At 33.6% G+C, this 13,800-nt stretch overlaps 2 protein-coding genes and 1 long non-coding RNA gene across 3 annotated transcripts; 2 read left to right on the top strand and 1 right to left on the bottom strand.

Moving 5' to 3' along the window:
* Positions 1–4,076: 4,076 nt before the first annotated feature.
* Positions 4,077–4,899, top strand: LOC146944139 (uncharacterized). Its single transcript, XM_085742558.1, has one exon. The coding sequence runs from the start codon at positions 4,144–4,146 to the stop codon at positions 4,624–4,626; it is 483 nt and encodes a 160-aa protein (XP_085598684.1). The 5' UTR covers positions 4,077–4,143; the 3' UTR covers positions 4,627–4,899.
* A 93-nt stretch (positions 4,900–4,992) lies between these two features.
* Positions 4,993–10,792, bottom strand: LOC146944140 (target of rapamycin complex subunit LST8-1). The gene is made up of 11 exons (XM_085742557.1): positions 10,616–10,792; positions 10,328–10,511; positions 9,306–9,407; positions 9,108–9,220; positions 8,940–9,009; positions 8,518–8,595; positions 7,962–8,078; positions 7,774–7,868; positions 6,424–6,503; positions 6,265–6,324; positions 4,993–5,331 (listed from the first exon to the last, which is right to left on the bottom strand). Exons 2-11 carry the CDS (start codon positions 10,478–10,480, stop codon positions 5,204–5,206), a joined length of 996 nt encoding a protein of 331 aa, XP_085598683.1. The 5' UTR covers positions 10,481–10,511; positions 10,616–10,792; the 3' UTR covers positions 4,993–5,203.
* Positions 10,793–11,097: 305 nt separating this feature from the next.
* On the top strand, positions 11,098–11,824 carry LOC146944141 (uncharacterized). Its single transcript, XR_015025860.1, has 3 exons — positions 11,098–11,236; positions 11,410–11,510; positions 11,593–11,824. It is a non-coding gene; the product is annotated as an uncharacterized LOC146944141 (long non-coding RNA).
* The last annotated feature ends 1,976 nt before the right edge of the window (positions 11,825–13,800 follow it).

Here is a 13,800-nt window from a genome sequence, read left to right on the forward strand (position 1 = left end):
GGTCCCTTAACTTAATTTTTGATTTCGTTTTGGTCCCTTAACTTATTTTTTGGTTTCGTTTTTGTACCTTAACTCTAATAACATAAAGGACCAGAGTGGTTGACGGAGGAAGAGTTAAGGTACCAAAACGAAACCAAAAAATAAGTTAAGGGACCAAATTGTAACGTTAATAACTTATGGGACCAAGATGTAACCAACAAATAACTTAAGGGACCAAATTGTAACGTTAATAACTTATGGGACCAAAATGTAACCAACAAATAACTTAAGGGACCAAATCATTAATTAAGCCTAAAAATAAAACTTTGCCAAACAAAACCATAGTTTTATTGAATACTCAACATCAATTATTTGTCAAAAGAAAAAGGGTTAATAGTGTTTTATCACCCTGTAATATAGGCTATTTCCGGTTTTCTACCCTGTAAAATTTTTTGTTTGGTTTTCGTCCTTGTAATTTGAAGATTTCTGGTTTTGGACCTATTTGACAGTACAAAATTGACGATATGGTAGGGGGCTATATCGAAATTTGCTCAAATCAACAGGGGGTGAAATTATAGGGGGTTAAACCGAAATTTTCTCAAATTACAGGGGGTGAAATTTCCCATGAAGGTCTAAAACCAAAAAATCTTCAAATTACAAGGACGAAAACCAAACAAAAAATTTTACGGGGTGGAAAACCGGAAATGACCTATATTACAGGGGGTAAAGCACTATTAACCCAAAGAAAAAACATCCATCCAATTATTTGACACGAAATAACTCCCCTAAAAAAAATGGAGTTAATTTTGCCTTATCTAAACTCAATTTGGATAACAAAGAAATCTACAAAATTGTATAGATGCATGTAAATTGTATAATTATATCTTGAAGCATTGAACCTTAACATGTGATACTTGTTGCTAGTGTTTTTTTAAATATGTTTATCTAACATGCGTAATATTGCACATGTTAAATGAATTAAAATTAATAATTTTTTATTGAAAAACAACAATTACTCCCTCCGTTCCTTTATAATTGTCACTTTTGCATAAAATTTTTGTTTCTAATTAATTGTCGTTTTCAAAGTTCAAAGTATCATTAAATGTGCCTTTACCTATATTACCCCTATATATTTATTGCAGAGAGAAAAATGTATGAAATGAAGTATTAAATGATTAAGGTTATTATAGGAAAAAGATAAATTGTTGTATCAAAAGTAGTAAAAGTATTTGTTGTCTTGGTTTGTGTAAAAAGTCAAAATGTGACAATTAAAAAGGAACTGAGGGAGTATTTATTAAAAAGTTACATACTCCCTCCGTCTCACAATATTAGTCGTTTAAGGTTTGTGCACGATTATTAAGGAAATGATTAATTGTGTTGATTTCAATGGTAAAATTAGTTACATTTACTAAAACACACTTATTAATTGTAGTTAATGGAGTAGTTAAGTTGGATGAAATTCAATAAATAAAGGTATAATAGTAAAAAAATAAATAAATGCTGCATTAGTACTCCCTCCATTCCTTTTTATTTGATGTTTTAGCTGATTACACACATATTAATGAATCATTAAAGAATGAAAATAGTTGTAGATTTGGACTACAATACCCTTATTTTATTTTTTGGCTGTCATGATTACTCCTTGCTTTTTTCTTCTCAAAATTCCAAATCTTCTTAAATGAACGGTGGGAGTATACAATTCTAATTTCAATACATTTATTACTTACACTTCCAAAAAATGAACGTGGGAGTATACAATTTTTTCATCCAAAAAATAATGGTGGGAGTATACAATTGAAAAAGTATAAGGTGACACTTTTAAAAAGTGAACGGTTTGTTTTTTCCCACTTTTTTTTTTCCCAGCAAAACATTTAGTACTCCAATTTTTGACAATTGTGATAAATTAAAAGTCATAACGTAATTAATTGTGACAAGAGTAAAATTGGACAAATAATACCAACAATTCTAAAACATCAAATATTTTGAAATAAAACTTAAGAGCTAAAACATCAAATAAAAAGGAATGGAGGGAGTATTGTAAAGTGATAATTATTTTGAAAAAAAAAATGCTAAAGCGACCATAATTATGAGACGGAGGAAGTATTTAATATAAGACATACAAATTTACTATTTTAAACTTCTTAGCATCATATAAAAACCTGGGTATTTCTCTTAGTTATGAATTTTCTCGTCCGGACACTATGTCTATCTATGATTGCATTTTCCACAAGAAGGAAAACACAGTATTTTTGTCTACTAGTCCACTTTATTAGGCAATATTTGGCTATAATTGTTCATTTCACATCATGTACAGGATAGAAAACGAGTTTTTTTCTCCCCAACATTGATGCTGTAATACGTGACACAATTATTCACATTTGATTTAAAATTGTTGGGTGAAATGATTTGTATTGGATTTTTAAATTTGAACAGTTTGATATCAAATCAATGATTGAGATTAAGTGATTACTACGTTGGACCGTGTGCTTTTATAGATTCAGGCAATCTAAATTCACATCTATTTTGGATTAGGATTCAAGACTCATGGACCATCTCCAATGAGGGTGTCTCAAATTTTAAGACTTCGTATCTATGAGGTACTCCGTTAAGGAGAAATAATTTTGGGTATCTATAAGTCATAAGGTCTCCATGAAGACCTCAAATCTTAAATGAGACATATATTTTTAAATATTAGAATATTGAATTGTAAGGATATAAAGTTATTAATCCATTCAGGGTTGACTTAGTGGTTGGTTTGAGATCTTGGAGTTTGCTCCTCTCAAGGTCTCAGGTTCGATTCCCCCTGGTGTCAATTTCGGTGGGCAAATCCATACAGAGCCTTGCTCTAGCTTTAAATGTTTAAATGGGCCCCCGCAAGTGAGCGGTGGGATTGGTCCCCGCAGAATAATCGATTCTTGGATCGAATTTCAAGTTTAAAAAAAAGATATAAAATTAGTTGAAAGGATTGAATACTTATTAGACACTACTATTAAAAAATGGATTATTCTTAGATAGTCACAACCCCAAATACAAATCTTTTAGGCACACTTACAAATTATAAATTCCACATCATATTCTTTTAATTATTTTAGAAGTAATGATAAAGTTAACTTTATATTTTGCTTTTACGTGAGTGTGTACTAGGAGATTTGCTCTTAAAAAATTATTAATGAGTGATATGTGTCTTAAGTACCTAAAACTGGATGACTCTATTGTGAATGCCGTTATTAAACTTGAAGCAATTAGTTTTGCCTCTGATCAGATCAATGTGGGCAATCTGCTGCACATAAAGAAGTAGTGGAAGTTGAAGATGTACTGTGCACAACACAATGTGCAAGAGTAGTTGCTCTTTCATCCTGTTTATCTATATTGTGGTCCTGCCACTTGTTTGATGCACTTAATTAACTTGTCTATTATTTGATTGGGATAACTAGTTTTAAAATGCATTTAGGTTTTGGTTTGAAATATGTAGGGAAGAAAATGAATTGCATCAAGGTAGGATTACACATAAGGAAGGCCGTAAATGTTCTACTTGAATCATTGGTGAACTATTTGAGATGGGTTTGTTCAATGTTGGATTTAGCTTGTTTGTTTAAGTAAACAGACAAAATTCAAGCTTAAATTAACTTTTTTTTGGGTCATATAGTCTAGTGGTAAGAATCAGACACCTTAGGTATGGAGAAGTAGAGAATAGTTTATTCAAAGAACTCTCGGCCCAAATTATTATTAAATATTACACAAAATTATTTAACTAATTAACAAATAATATTAGAAACACAGAATATTAAGTTTATTTTGCAATAACGAGCAAACATTAACATAAATTTTCTGATAAAATTATTAACAGTTTGATGTACAAGTCTCCAAGCACACCAAAGGCAGTTATTCTTTTCCTTAGAAATGATAAAATCACAAAAGCTTAAGATGTTAACCCATTATGAAGCAATCCTCAATTCCTCCTTTAGCTTTTTCTGCTAATATATGAAATATATTGAAGATACTCTTATTGCCTTCCAAGTTATTCCATCCACTTTATTCACACAGAAGACAACATTTAACTACATGTCATTCAGCTCTTGTAATATAAATATACTCACATAGTCACAATACACCCAAAATCCATACACATTAAAAGAGAAAGTTTCATTCAAGTACCACACAAACATGCATTCAGAGTCAGTGAAGTCAAGTCAATCTCCCCCTGCTGAAGGTGAGAAGCACAAGAACCTGGATAGAGAAATCAGGGAGATGGTATCTGCCATCACTCATCGTGTCACTGATTTTCATAAACCAGGCTCCACCCACCATTTGGACAATGACGATGAACATGGCACTAGGATCATCACCCTAGCAGGAAACAACGAAGGAGCTACTCTGCGGAGCGAATTGGATGCAAAATCAGGTAAATATTCTTCCCATGATGAGCCTGAAGCATTGAGCACTTATGTAAACAGCAACTTTCAGGCCATCAACAATTCCATCATGCTGGGTGGTAGTTACCATGCCAATGATCCTGGTGTGCACATGGATATTTCAGATTTCACCGAGCCTCCTCAAAATCACCATAAGGCTGAGAAGCATGGCAAGAAGGAAAAAAAGGACAAGAAGAAAGGGAAAGAAGGTTCCAAAAGCGAACATTCTGATTAATAAAAGCTCTATAAAGATTATGATCAAACCCATATATGATGGGGTGTATAAGAATAAATGCAATCTACACCGTTTTGGGACTAGAACTTGTGTCCACTGTTAACCACTGGTTAATGTATGCTTGAAATAACCATGTTTTCCTAATGATTATTTTTTATTTTATTTTTGAGCTTGCTCTTCACTTGTTTGTGGGTTTTTAATCATCAATAGAGGATAAGAAAGTTATCATTTCCATGCTAAGAAAGATTATATAAACACCGGTTGTTGAATTGAGTCAAGCCTCCTAGCAACGCAGAAAATTAGTCGTTGTACACGTTCATGCATAATGTAATGAACATGTGTTGCATTTCAAAACTGGACACAGTCTTTGAAAAATGATATGCATCATCATTGTATCATGAAATACTAATCCATGTGTTTCGATCCATTATTTGAAAAGATTACTCTAATTGAAAAACTACCAACAAATAACATTAGATGCGCACGCAAAAATAACTGCAATAAACTTCATAGACCAACGAAGGATATTAATATTTACACAACAAGATGTATCAGACGTAGATAAATGTCCACTATGTCAAGAGCTTCCAGGTTCAGCCCCATCATGTAGGGCACAACAAATTGTAGATTTATGATGCCCTTGGTAAACCTTAATATCTTCACCAGTTGTCGTAGACCAAAGCCTAGCAGTTGAATCAGAGGAAGCTGCAATGACAAAGTGTATTGGTGTGAATATTGGATTAAGCAATAATTGATTACCAATAACAATAATTGTACTCCACCGAAATTCACAACTGATAATGCAAAGACCATTTTGCAACATATGAGGAATAAAGGAGGAAAATGATAAAATTGGACTAAACTAATTTACGTTCAGCTACAGCTCATTATGCAACTATAAAATCAGTAGTTATAAAAACAGTTGTAGTTTGAGCAGTCGCTCAAAGTCCCCACTCACCACCAGTGTTTCAGCTTTCACAATTTCCGCTAAACGTTTTTTCTTCATCTTTTATTCTCTTTTAACTAAAAATTTGGTCTGATAGAGTATCATTAAAACACAATTTAGATAGAGTATATTATTTGTATAACAAGTATACGCAGAGTGAATTGCATCAATTACATATTAATAGCCAATTCAAGTTTGTCTCTACACTCTGTCGAGCATTTTCTAAATCTGGATTATGGAAGACTGAATGATTATGTTTTGTTTTTTACAGAGCCCATGAGACACTTAATTTTCTTTAAAGACAAACAATCAAGGTTAGCAATTGGTAAATAAAATGAAAGACCAGACAGCCATCTAAAACTACACAAATTTGTAATATGTTGAATCAACCTTATCTATACTTTATATTTCCTTTGAACTGAAGGATCCAATTCTGGACAATGCATAAGATAAGAGCCTGTTTCTAAGTAACAACTACATGATAAAAGCCTTTTGAAACTTTTTTACACTGGTATCATCAAATTATTGCAGAAGTTAGAAAATCATAACTATTGTCACCCAAAAAGTCTAAGTATACTGATGTGACTACGAAAGGGTAAAAAAAATTATACAACAGTGTTCAAAAGGAAACCCACTTATATGTCCAGTTCCTGGACTATAAGAACAAATACCCCAAAAAAATTATCTAGTACCTGTAATAAGGTAGGCACCATCCACTGAGAAGACACAGTCCCACACCCAACGTTGATGACCTGGGATGTACAGCCAACCTCGTTTAAGGAGAACGAAATTTTGGGGAAAGTTGTATGGAATGAAAAAACACTAGATTATCACGTAATTTCATGAATTACCTATCAAAGTCTTCTCTAGTGTAAAACCATCAACATTCCATATCTTAACAGTATGATCAGAAGATGCAGTTGCCAAGTACCTAGAAATAACATCAAGAAATATTAACATCTTAAATGAGCTAGAGGTACATTAGTGAGTTAGAGATAGCGACAGTGAGATTCAGTCCTGGAATGATAAAAGTGGTCTCGAACCAGCCAGTATACCATCATTAATAACAATAGGAAATGTTGATCCCTAGAGACGCAGTCCAGTCAAACAGTTTTAACTAAATTTAAAGACCAGGACAGGTGCTCTATTAGATGTTTGATGCTTCCAGTTCAAACTCTTTTACAACTTGCATATTGCTAACTCATACAAGAATAGGAATTAAGACAATATAATAAGCAAATAAAGTGCAACTCCATCTTCATGGCAAGAGGTGAATATGACCATAGAAGCACACAGGAAATATTTCTATTTATATAAAAGGCGGCATAGTCTCCCACAGATTATATTCATAACAGTAACATAGCATGTGTGTGCACATCTGAGAGCATATGTGCACATGTATGTTGAAAGTTGGAAGTGCGCATGCCCAAATTTTCGAATAAAAACAATTAAGTAAAAACTGTATCTGAAGTTTTTGTGTTGTTTGCATGAACCCATATATCTAGGCCATTGTTATTTACTATAATCAAAACATGTTTTGGTGAAAGAAAAATATTACATCTAATTTTTGTACTTTTTAACAAAGGAATCATTATGGAAACACTTCTACTTTTTGTAGTTGTTTACATTCATTTAAGAATCTCTGCAGTTCCTAAGAAAAAATTAAAATGTTTTAGTATAATAGAATTAGAATGCATAATAATTGCCCCATACACTAGTAAAGTTACATAACTTACTGCGGGTTTGTTTGGAAATTCAGTTATGTGCTGAAGTGATAAAGGCTAATCACGGAAATTTGTTTAGTGCTTAATGCATGGTGAAAATTGAACCAGGTAAAATGTTTTGGAAACATTGGAGCATATGAGAAACCCTTGCATGTATTCAAACCAAATCCAATGTAAATAGCTACCGCTCGCTTTTACTTAAATGAAATTTCAACTGTTAAATAATATATCTTTAAACAATATAAATTAAATACTTCAATTTAAATCACATTTTTTTTTCATTTCTGACTTCTGAGATTTCAATTGTGGCCATTATTTGTAAAAAATTTACAATTCCTTTGTTTTAATCAACACACCGGATTACCTAAATGCTTAGTTTAACCACTAGCTGTTCACTTGACCACAACCTTTTCCATTTCCGAACTTAATTAAAAAAGGAATAATAAATAGACAAAAGACGAACACATTCTTTCTGACCTGTGGGGGTCACAAAACTCAGGGGATAAAACACATTTGAGAATGTAGCCATTGTGTGCTTGCAGCTTATGAAGTGGCTCAAAGTTTGTCATTGTCTGCACAAAATCACATTCCATTTGTAAAAATAAGTAAAAATTGACAATTTGACATGAGAATGACATTATTGTGATATTTTAATAAGGAACAACCTGAGTCCCTCGCAACAGGCGCCACACATAACAAGTCCCATTATTATTTGCTGCTACTACCAAACTGCCATCCCACATCACTGTTAGAGAGCGTACAGCTGTATCAACCTCTGGCACCTACATTAGAACCACAAATTTAAAATAATGTTCCATCTATAATTTTTTGTCAACTGGTGAGAGAGAAACAGGGAGGATATAGTGAGAAGCACTGGTCAACCTTAGCCAAAGGAAATTGTGTACAGTAATCCAAACGATATAGAAAGAAAAAGCATCTACGTTTTGGAGAAGCATGGCTATTGAGTGTATATTTGAAATAGATAGAGTACATGTAGGAGGTAAGTGAGAAAGAAACATGAGTTTGCACCATGAGCAACAAGAGCTTACAACTTACAACTACAAAGCTTATAATTCAAATATTTCATGCTTTCTAAATATTATTTCGGTTTTTTTTTATAAGAACCATATTTGGATTCATTTATTTATTCTTTGCACAGAGAATATTGAAAAATCTATTCTAAACTGACATGCATGTGCAATAAGAGTTCATAACTCATACCAACTCACAACTGCATGAATTTGCTGTCAAATCCCACACTCGGATATTGCCATTTTGATCACCAGATATTAGCTCAGTCTGTTGAATCACATACAAAATCAGTGAGAACGATGAAGCAAGAACTTATATGAAAAGCAATCCGCAATCCCATTACTCAATATTGAGCCATGTCAGAATCCAGATTTAAGTACCAAACAATCAACCAATAATTAAATAAATCTCATAAAAGTGAAGAGTAATTAAATGAAATAAAATAATAATACAAGCGAACAGTCATCGTGCTGTAAGGCCAATTCAGTCCTAGTTATCTCTTCAGAATTTTTAATTAGAAAAAGAATCTACATTTTAGAGTATCGTTTTAATTAATGTAACCATAAGTCAGGGATAGACAGTATAGCGACCAACAAATAGTGAAACTTAACCTGATTTGGGTGCAACACAACAGTGTTAACTGCTGCACGGCTTTCATATTCCCTCTGACAACCTGGTGCCCTGCATTTTTGTCATCAAATAAGTAAAATCTATTTGCCCAAAAATTTGAGGTCTAAAGTTATGGTATAAAATGTTTGGCAACATGAGATCTACTTCACCTCAAATCCCAGATTTTAACCGTGCCGTCCTCTGAACCAGAATACATCCAGTTCCCATCACACTGGAACCCAACTGCCATTACATTACTGGTATGTCCGTCATAGCTCATTACCTGCCACATAATCAGGAACATAAATTATTTGGAACCAAAAAATGAACAATATTTTGAGGTAGGTGTATCAGTTGAAAAGACATACCGGTTGAGGGCTATTTGAGTTAACATCAAACAACCGTATGTGAGGATTGCCAGCTGCAGCTAGGTAGCGTTTATCCGGGGTTATCTCCAGCCGATTCACTTGCTACACAAAGTGGAAACAGCAAAATTAGTGCCACTATATGGAACTTAAAATCACCAAAAACCATTCTCCATGATAAATTAGTAGCAACCAATCACCATCTAACAAAAGGCATGTGTGGCACATACATAATCATAACTTCAAAACAAACATATAGGTATATAACGCACGCATTCAACAGAATAAAAAATCAGCTAAAATATAATTGAAACTTAAAAAATAGGATATCAGAAAGTTTATGCAAGCAAACTGTTCTGGACCAAGCCAAGCCCAATCCACTAGTGAAACGGAACACTACGGGACCATGCTGTGAGGATGCCCTAGAGATCTACCCAAGCAAGTCGAGAGATGTAATCACGGTTGTATGATGACAATAAAATCATGATCTGTCAATAGCCATCTCCTAAGAGTGTTGTCGAATTAGGGTTTCCACCTTAGAAACCCTAGAGTTCAGCTTATAAAAGCTAATTCATTCTTTGTAGCATCAAAACTTCTAATGGAAGGTGTGTCTGGTGTCTGACACAACACAACACCGACATGTGTGATTACATTGAATTAAATCCTTTTTTGAATTTTTTTCTGGTCTCCGTATCAGTGTTAGTTTCAACTTTCAATGTCTGCTTCATAGAACTCTCAACTCGTGACTCAGGTTAAGGTACACATTCTCTAAACCCTAAAACCTCACATTCTAGATTCTAGACCAATTACTGACTTGATCGTCAGAGTGTTTTCAGGGTACATCACCTCAGGCAGACAATCTAGTTCCACTCCAAATCACAAACTTCGATCCTAAAATTTCACATAAGGTACATGTTTCATTATCTAGTGTTTCAAAATTACTACTTGTAAACCTATATCAATTTTTTTCAATTATTGCAAAAATCAAATAAAATAAAAAAAGAATGAGAAAAAGGGAATCAAACCGAATCAGGATATTGAATAGTCCGGTAACAGCGACCACTCTTAGCTTCCCAAAATCGAATGGTGTGATCATAGCTAGCAGTGGCGAGTAACACTGATGGTTGACTCATCCTAAACCACGAATCTTCCTCTTCTTTTTTTCTTTTGACTATCATCAATATACATTTACCTCTAACAACACAAAACCTAATTTCATTGAATTCATCAGAATCTATTTAAATTAACGTTAATGGAGTAAAATTACATTGAAAAAAATAAGGTGTGATGCGAAATAAGAGAATTGAAATAACCTGAGTGGTGGCAGTAACCGCCGCCGGGAGATCGCGGTGTCCGGAGGTTTCTACCGCCGGTGGCGACGGTGTCTGGAGAAAGGTGTGCTAGTCAGTCGTCAATTCACCGAAATCATTATGACTCGCGTTCTTTCCTTTACCAAAACTAAAACACGCCGTTTTCACTTTGGAGTCATTAATTTTAGTGTCAACAGTTTTTTAAGACTAAATTGATAGATTTATTTATTTTTACATGAGAGACGGTGAAAATGTAAATGTTTAAGAACATAAAAAATTGAAAAGAAAGTGAAGACTAGGCATGGCAACAATACCCGTCCCCGTGGGTACCCGCCCATACCCACCCAAAGTTGACGGGTTTTCCCCGCTTTGACTGGGTTTGGGTATGGGTATGGGTTTTACCCGATTCCAAAACACGGGTATGGGACGGGTAACGGGTATATAGGTACCCACCCCGAACCCATACCCATACCATACCCGAATGTATAAAATTACTTTTTTACCCCTTTTTTTTTAATATAAATAGAAACACAAGAGCAAAACCCTAGATCTATTTCATTCCTCCAGTGTCCAGAGCGGCCGACGGCGCTTTCTGTTCTGCATTCTCTCTCAACGCTCAAGCAGGTAGGGCGCTTTCTGTTCTGTATTTCCCACCCTGGTATTTTAATTATGTTTTTCTGTGTTCATTTCATTCATTCCCTTTTCATTTCATTCACAACTTTGCTTACTTTTCTGGGTTCATTTCTGGATTCATTTCATTACAATTGGTGATTTGTTTTTCAAATTCTCTTATGCAGGTTCAACCGATAATGTTAGTCTTACTGGTGAAGTTGCTGCCATGATTTTGCGTGTTCTTACTAGTGAAGTTGCTGCCATGATTTTTTCAAATTCTGAGTTTGTGTGTTCTTACTTAATTGTTGCATTCAGATTTATGCTTTGTCTTGGTGATTTACACCTGACGATTACTTCTCTTGTTGCAGACACAGGACTTAAATTTAAAAGCTCTGGTACTAGCCAATAAAATTAACTGGCAACTTTATGAGATAATTGCTGAAGAGACGGAAAGTAACTACATGGGATTCGGTTTCTAATATTTTTGCAGTATGATGTATACTTATATATTGAAAAAACTGAAGTATGTTGTTTGAAAAGCAAAGTTTGTCATATATTGATTAGTTTGTATTGAAAAAACCAAAGTCTGTTGTTCGAAAAGTTAAGTCTGTCAAATTCATGAGATAGTATCGGCCAAGATGAATATATATATAATCAGTCAGGAAGTCTAGTAGGCTTTGAACAAATCATTAGTGTTTTAAACAAAAAAAAAAATTATTAAAAAATGATTCACTATGGGTATGGGGATGGGGATGGGATCCCCGAACCCGTCGGGGACGGGGATGGGATTCAATTTCTCATCCCCGTTGGGTATGGGTAGGGTAACGGGTAAGTTTTTGAGAATAGGGTATGGGGATGGGGAAGGTGATACCCGTCCCCACCCGTACCCATTGCCATGCCTAGTGAAGACCCTCTTGCAAAATATGTAGAGTCAAATTAGTCCTCCATAAATAAAAAGATTATATTTAATCCTTTACAAAATTAAATTGAGACAATTTAATCCATGAGTTTGTTTCGATTATTGTATCTATCTATAAAGTGTTACATATTTAGTGTAATGTTAAATATTTAGTCTTATCCTAACATGATTATCATATCTCAAACCAAAAAGTGATCAAGTGACCAAAACACAATGTTTTTAGACAAATGGTATTTGTATAATCACTTTATTATAACTTTTTGACAATTTTATCTTTCATATTTGTTAGATTATGTGGCTTTAATTCTTCACTTTTACCTATTATGTTTGACTTATTTATGAGGTAGGTTACTTTTGGATTTAATGTGCCTACAATCTTTGATTAAGAGAAATCAGAATTTCCTTCTAATATGTGCCTACAATCTTTGACCAAGAGAAATCATGATTTTCTTCCAAGCTCCTGCTCTAGGTGGATGTTCCAACTTTGATTCCTTCACTCTTAAGTATGAGATTAAGGCATATATATATATATATATGGAAGCAACGTGAAAGGCTTGAGACAATGAGTTATCACAAAACAATTGGAACACACTTTGTATACACTTGAGTGTATTTTTGGTGAGAATTCTTGTTCCATTTTAGAGAGTATTTTAGGAGATATTGAGAGAAAATATTGTCTTTTGTCCTCATCACTATAAGAGGATTTGTTGTACTCTTTTCTTTTACATAGTGGAACTTTGTTCGTGATCGCCCGTGGTTTTTTACTTCTCATATTGAGGAGTTTTCCACGTAAATCTTGTGTGTTATTTATTTCTCTTGTTATTTTACTTAATTCTCTTTAATTCCCAATTGCATCGATCCTGTGCTTCCGCATTGCGCTGATATCCCTAACAAGTGGTATCAGAGTACAATCACTAACCAATGCGTATGAAAATATAAATTTGTTGAGAGATGTCAATCTCTTAAATAAATCTCAGCTATCTTGAGATGGTTATTCTCAGTAGTTGCGCACAGAAGATAACTTGGTTAACAACAAAAATAAAAAATTGAAGAAGGGGTGATATTTATCGCACTATGACTAAATTGAAGGAACTTCACTTTGGTCCTGTGGGAATCTTCTTGATGATGACCCTTTCTTACTACTTTAAATTGGAAAATAGTATCTTTAGCAAACGACATTGGGCTTGATACTGACCTAATAAGATCAGGATTATGAAATCTACTTTATATCATGATTCATGAACTCAGTATTATTTTTTTAAAATCATTATGAAAGTCTGGAGATATATTTAAGAATGATATCATGCTTTTTCTACGTATCATTCTTATAATTAACATCCCACACTTTTTTATTTTCGTCCTTTTCTCTTCTTTTTTCCCCTCATTCCTAACCACTCTGATGGGAATGGAATGTGGGAGAATTATTTATTCATCTTTATCTTAATTTAACTACATAAAAGTAGGGTGTACGAGTGATAATGATGGTTTGCCAATTATTTTAAAATTATTTCTCATTCAAAAAAAAATTATTTTAAAATTCAATAAAAAAAAAATTATAATGAATCAATTCATTGTTTCACTTTTACGTATGCCACCATCTTCTGGCTTCATAATTCTTCCATTTTTTTCCATTACATTTAACATAGAAAATACAACA

The sequence above is a fragment of the Medicago sativa genome, chromosome 2 (assembly GCF_051527215.1).
Source record: "Medicago sativa cultivar Bolivia chromosome 2, Bolivia_mono, whole genome shotgun sequence".
NCBI classification, from domain to species: domain Eukaryota; kingdom Viridiplantae; phylum Streptophyta; class Magnoliopsida; order Fabales; family Fabaceae; genus Medicago; species Medicago sativa.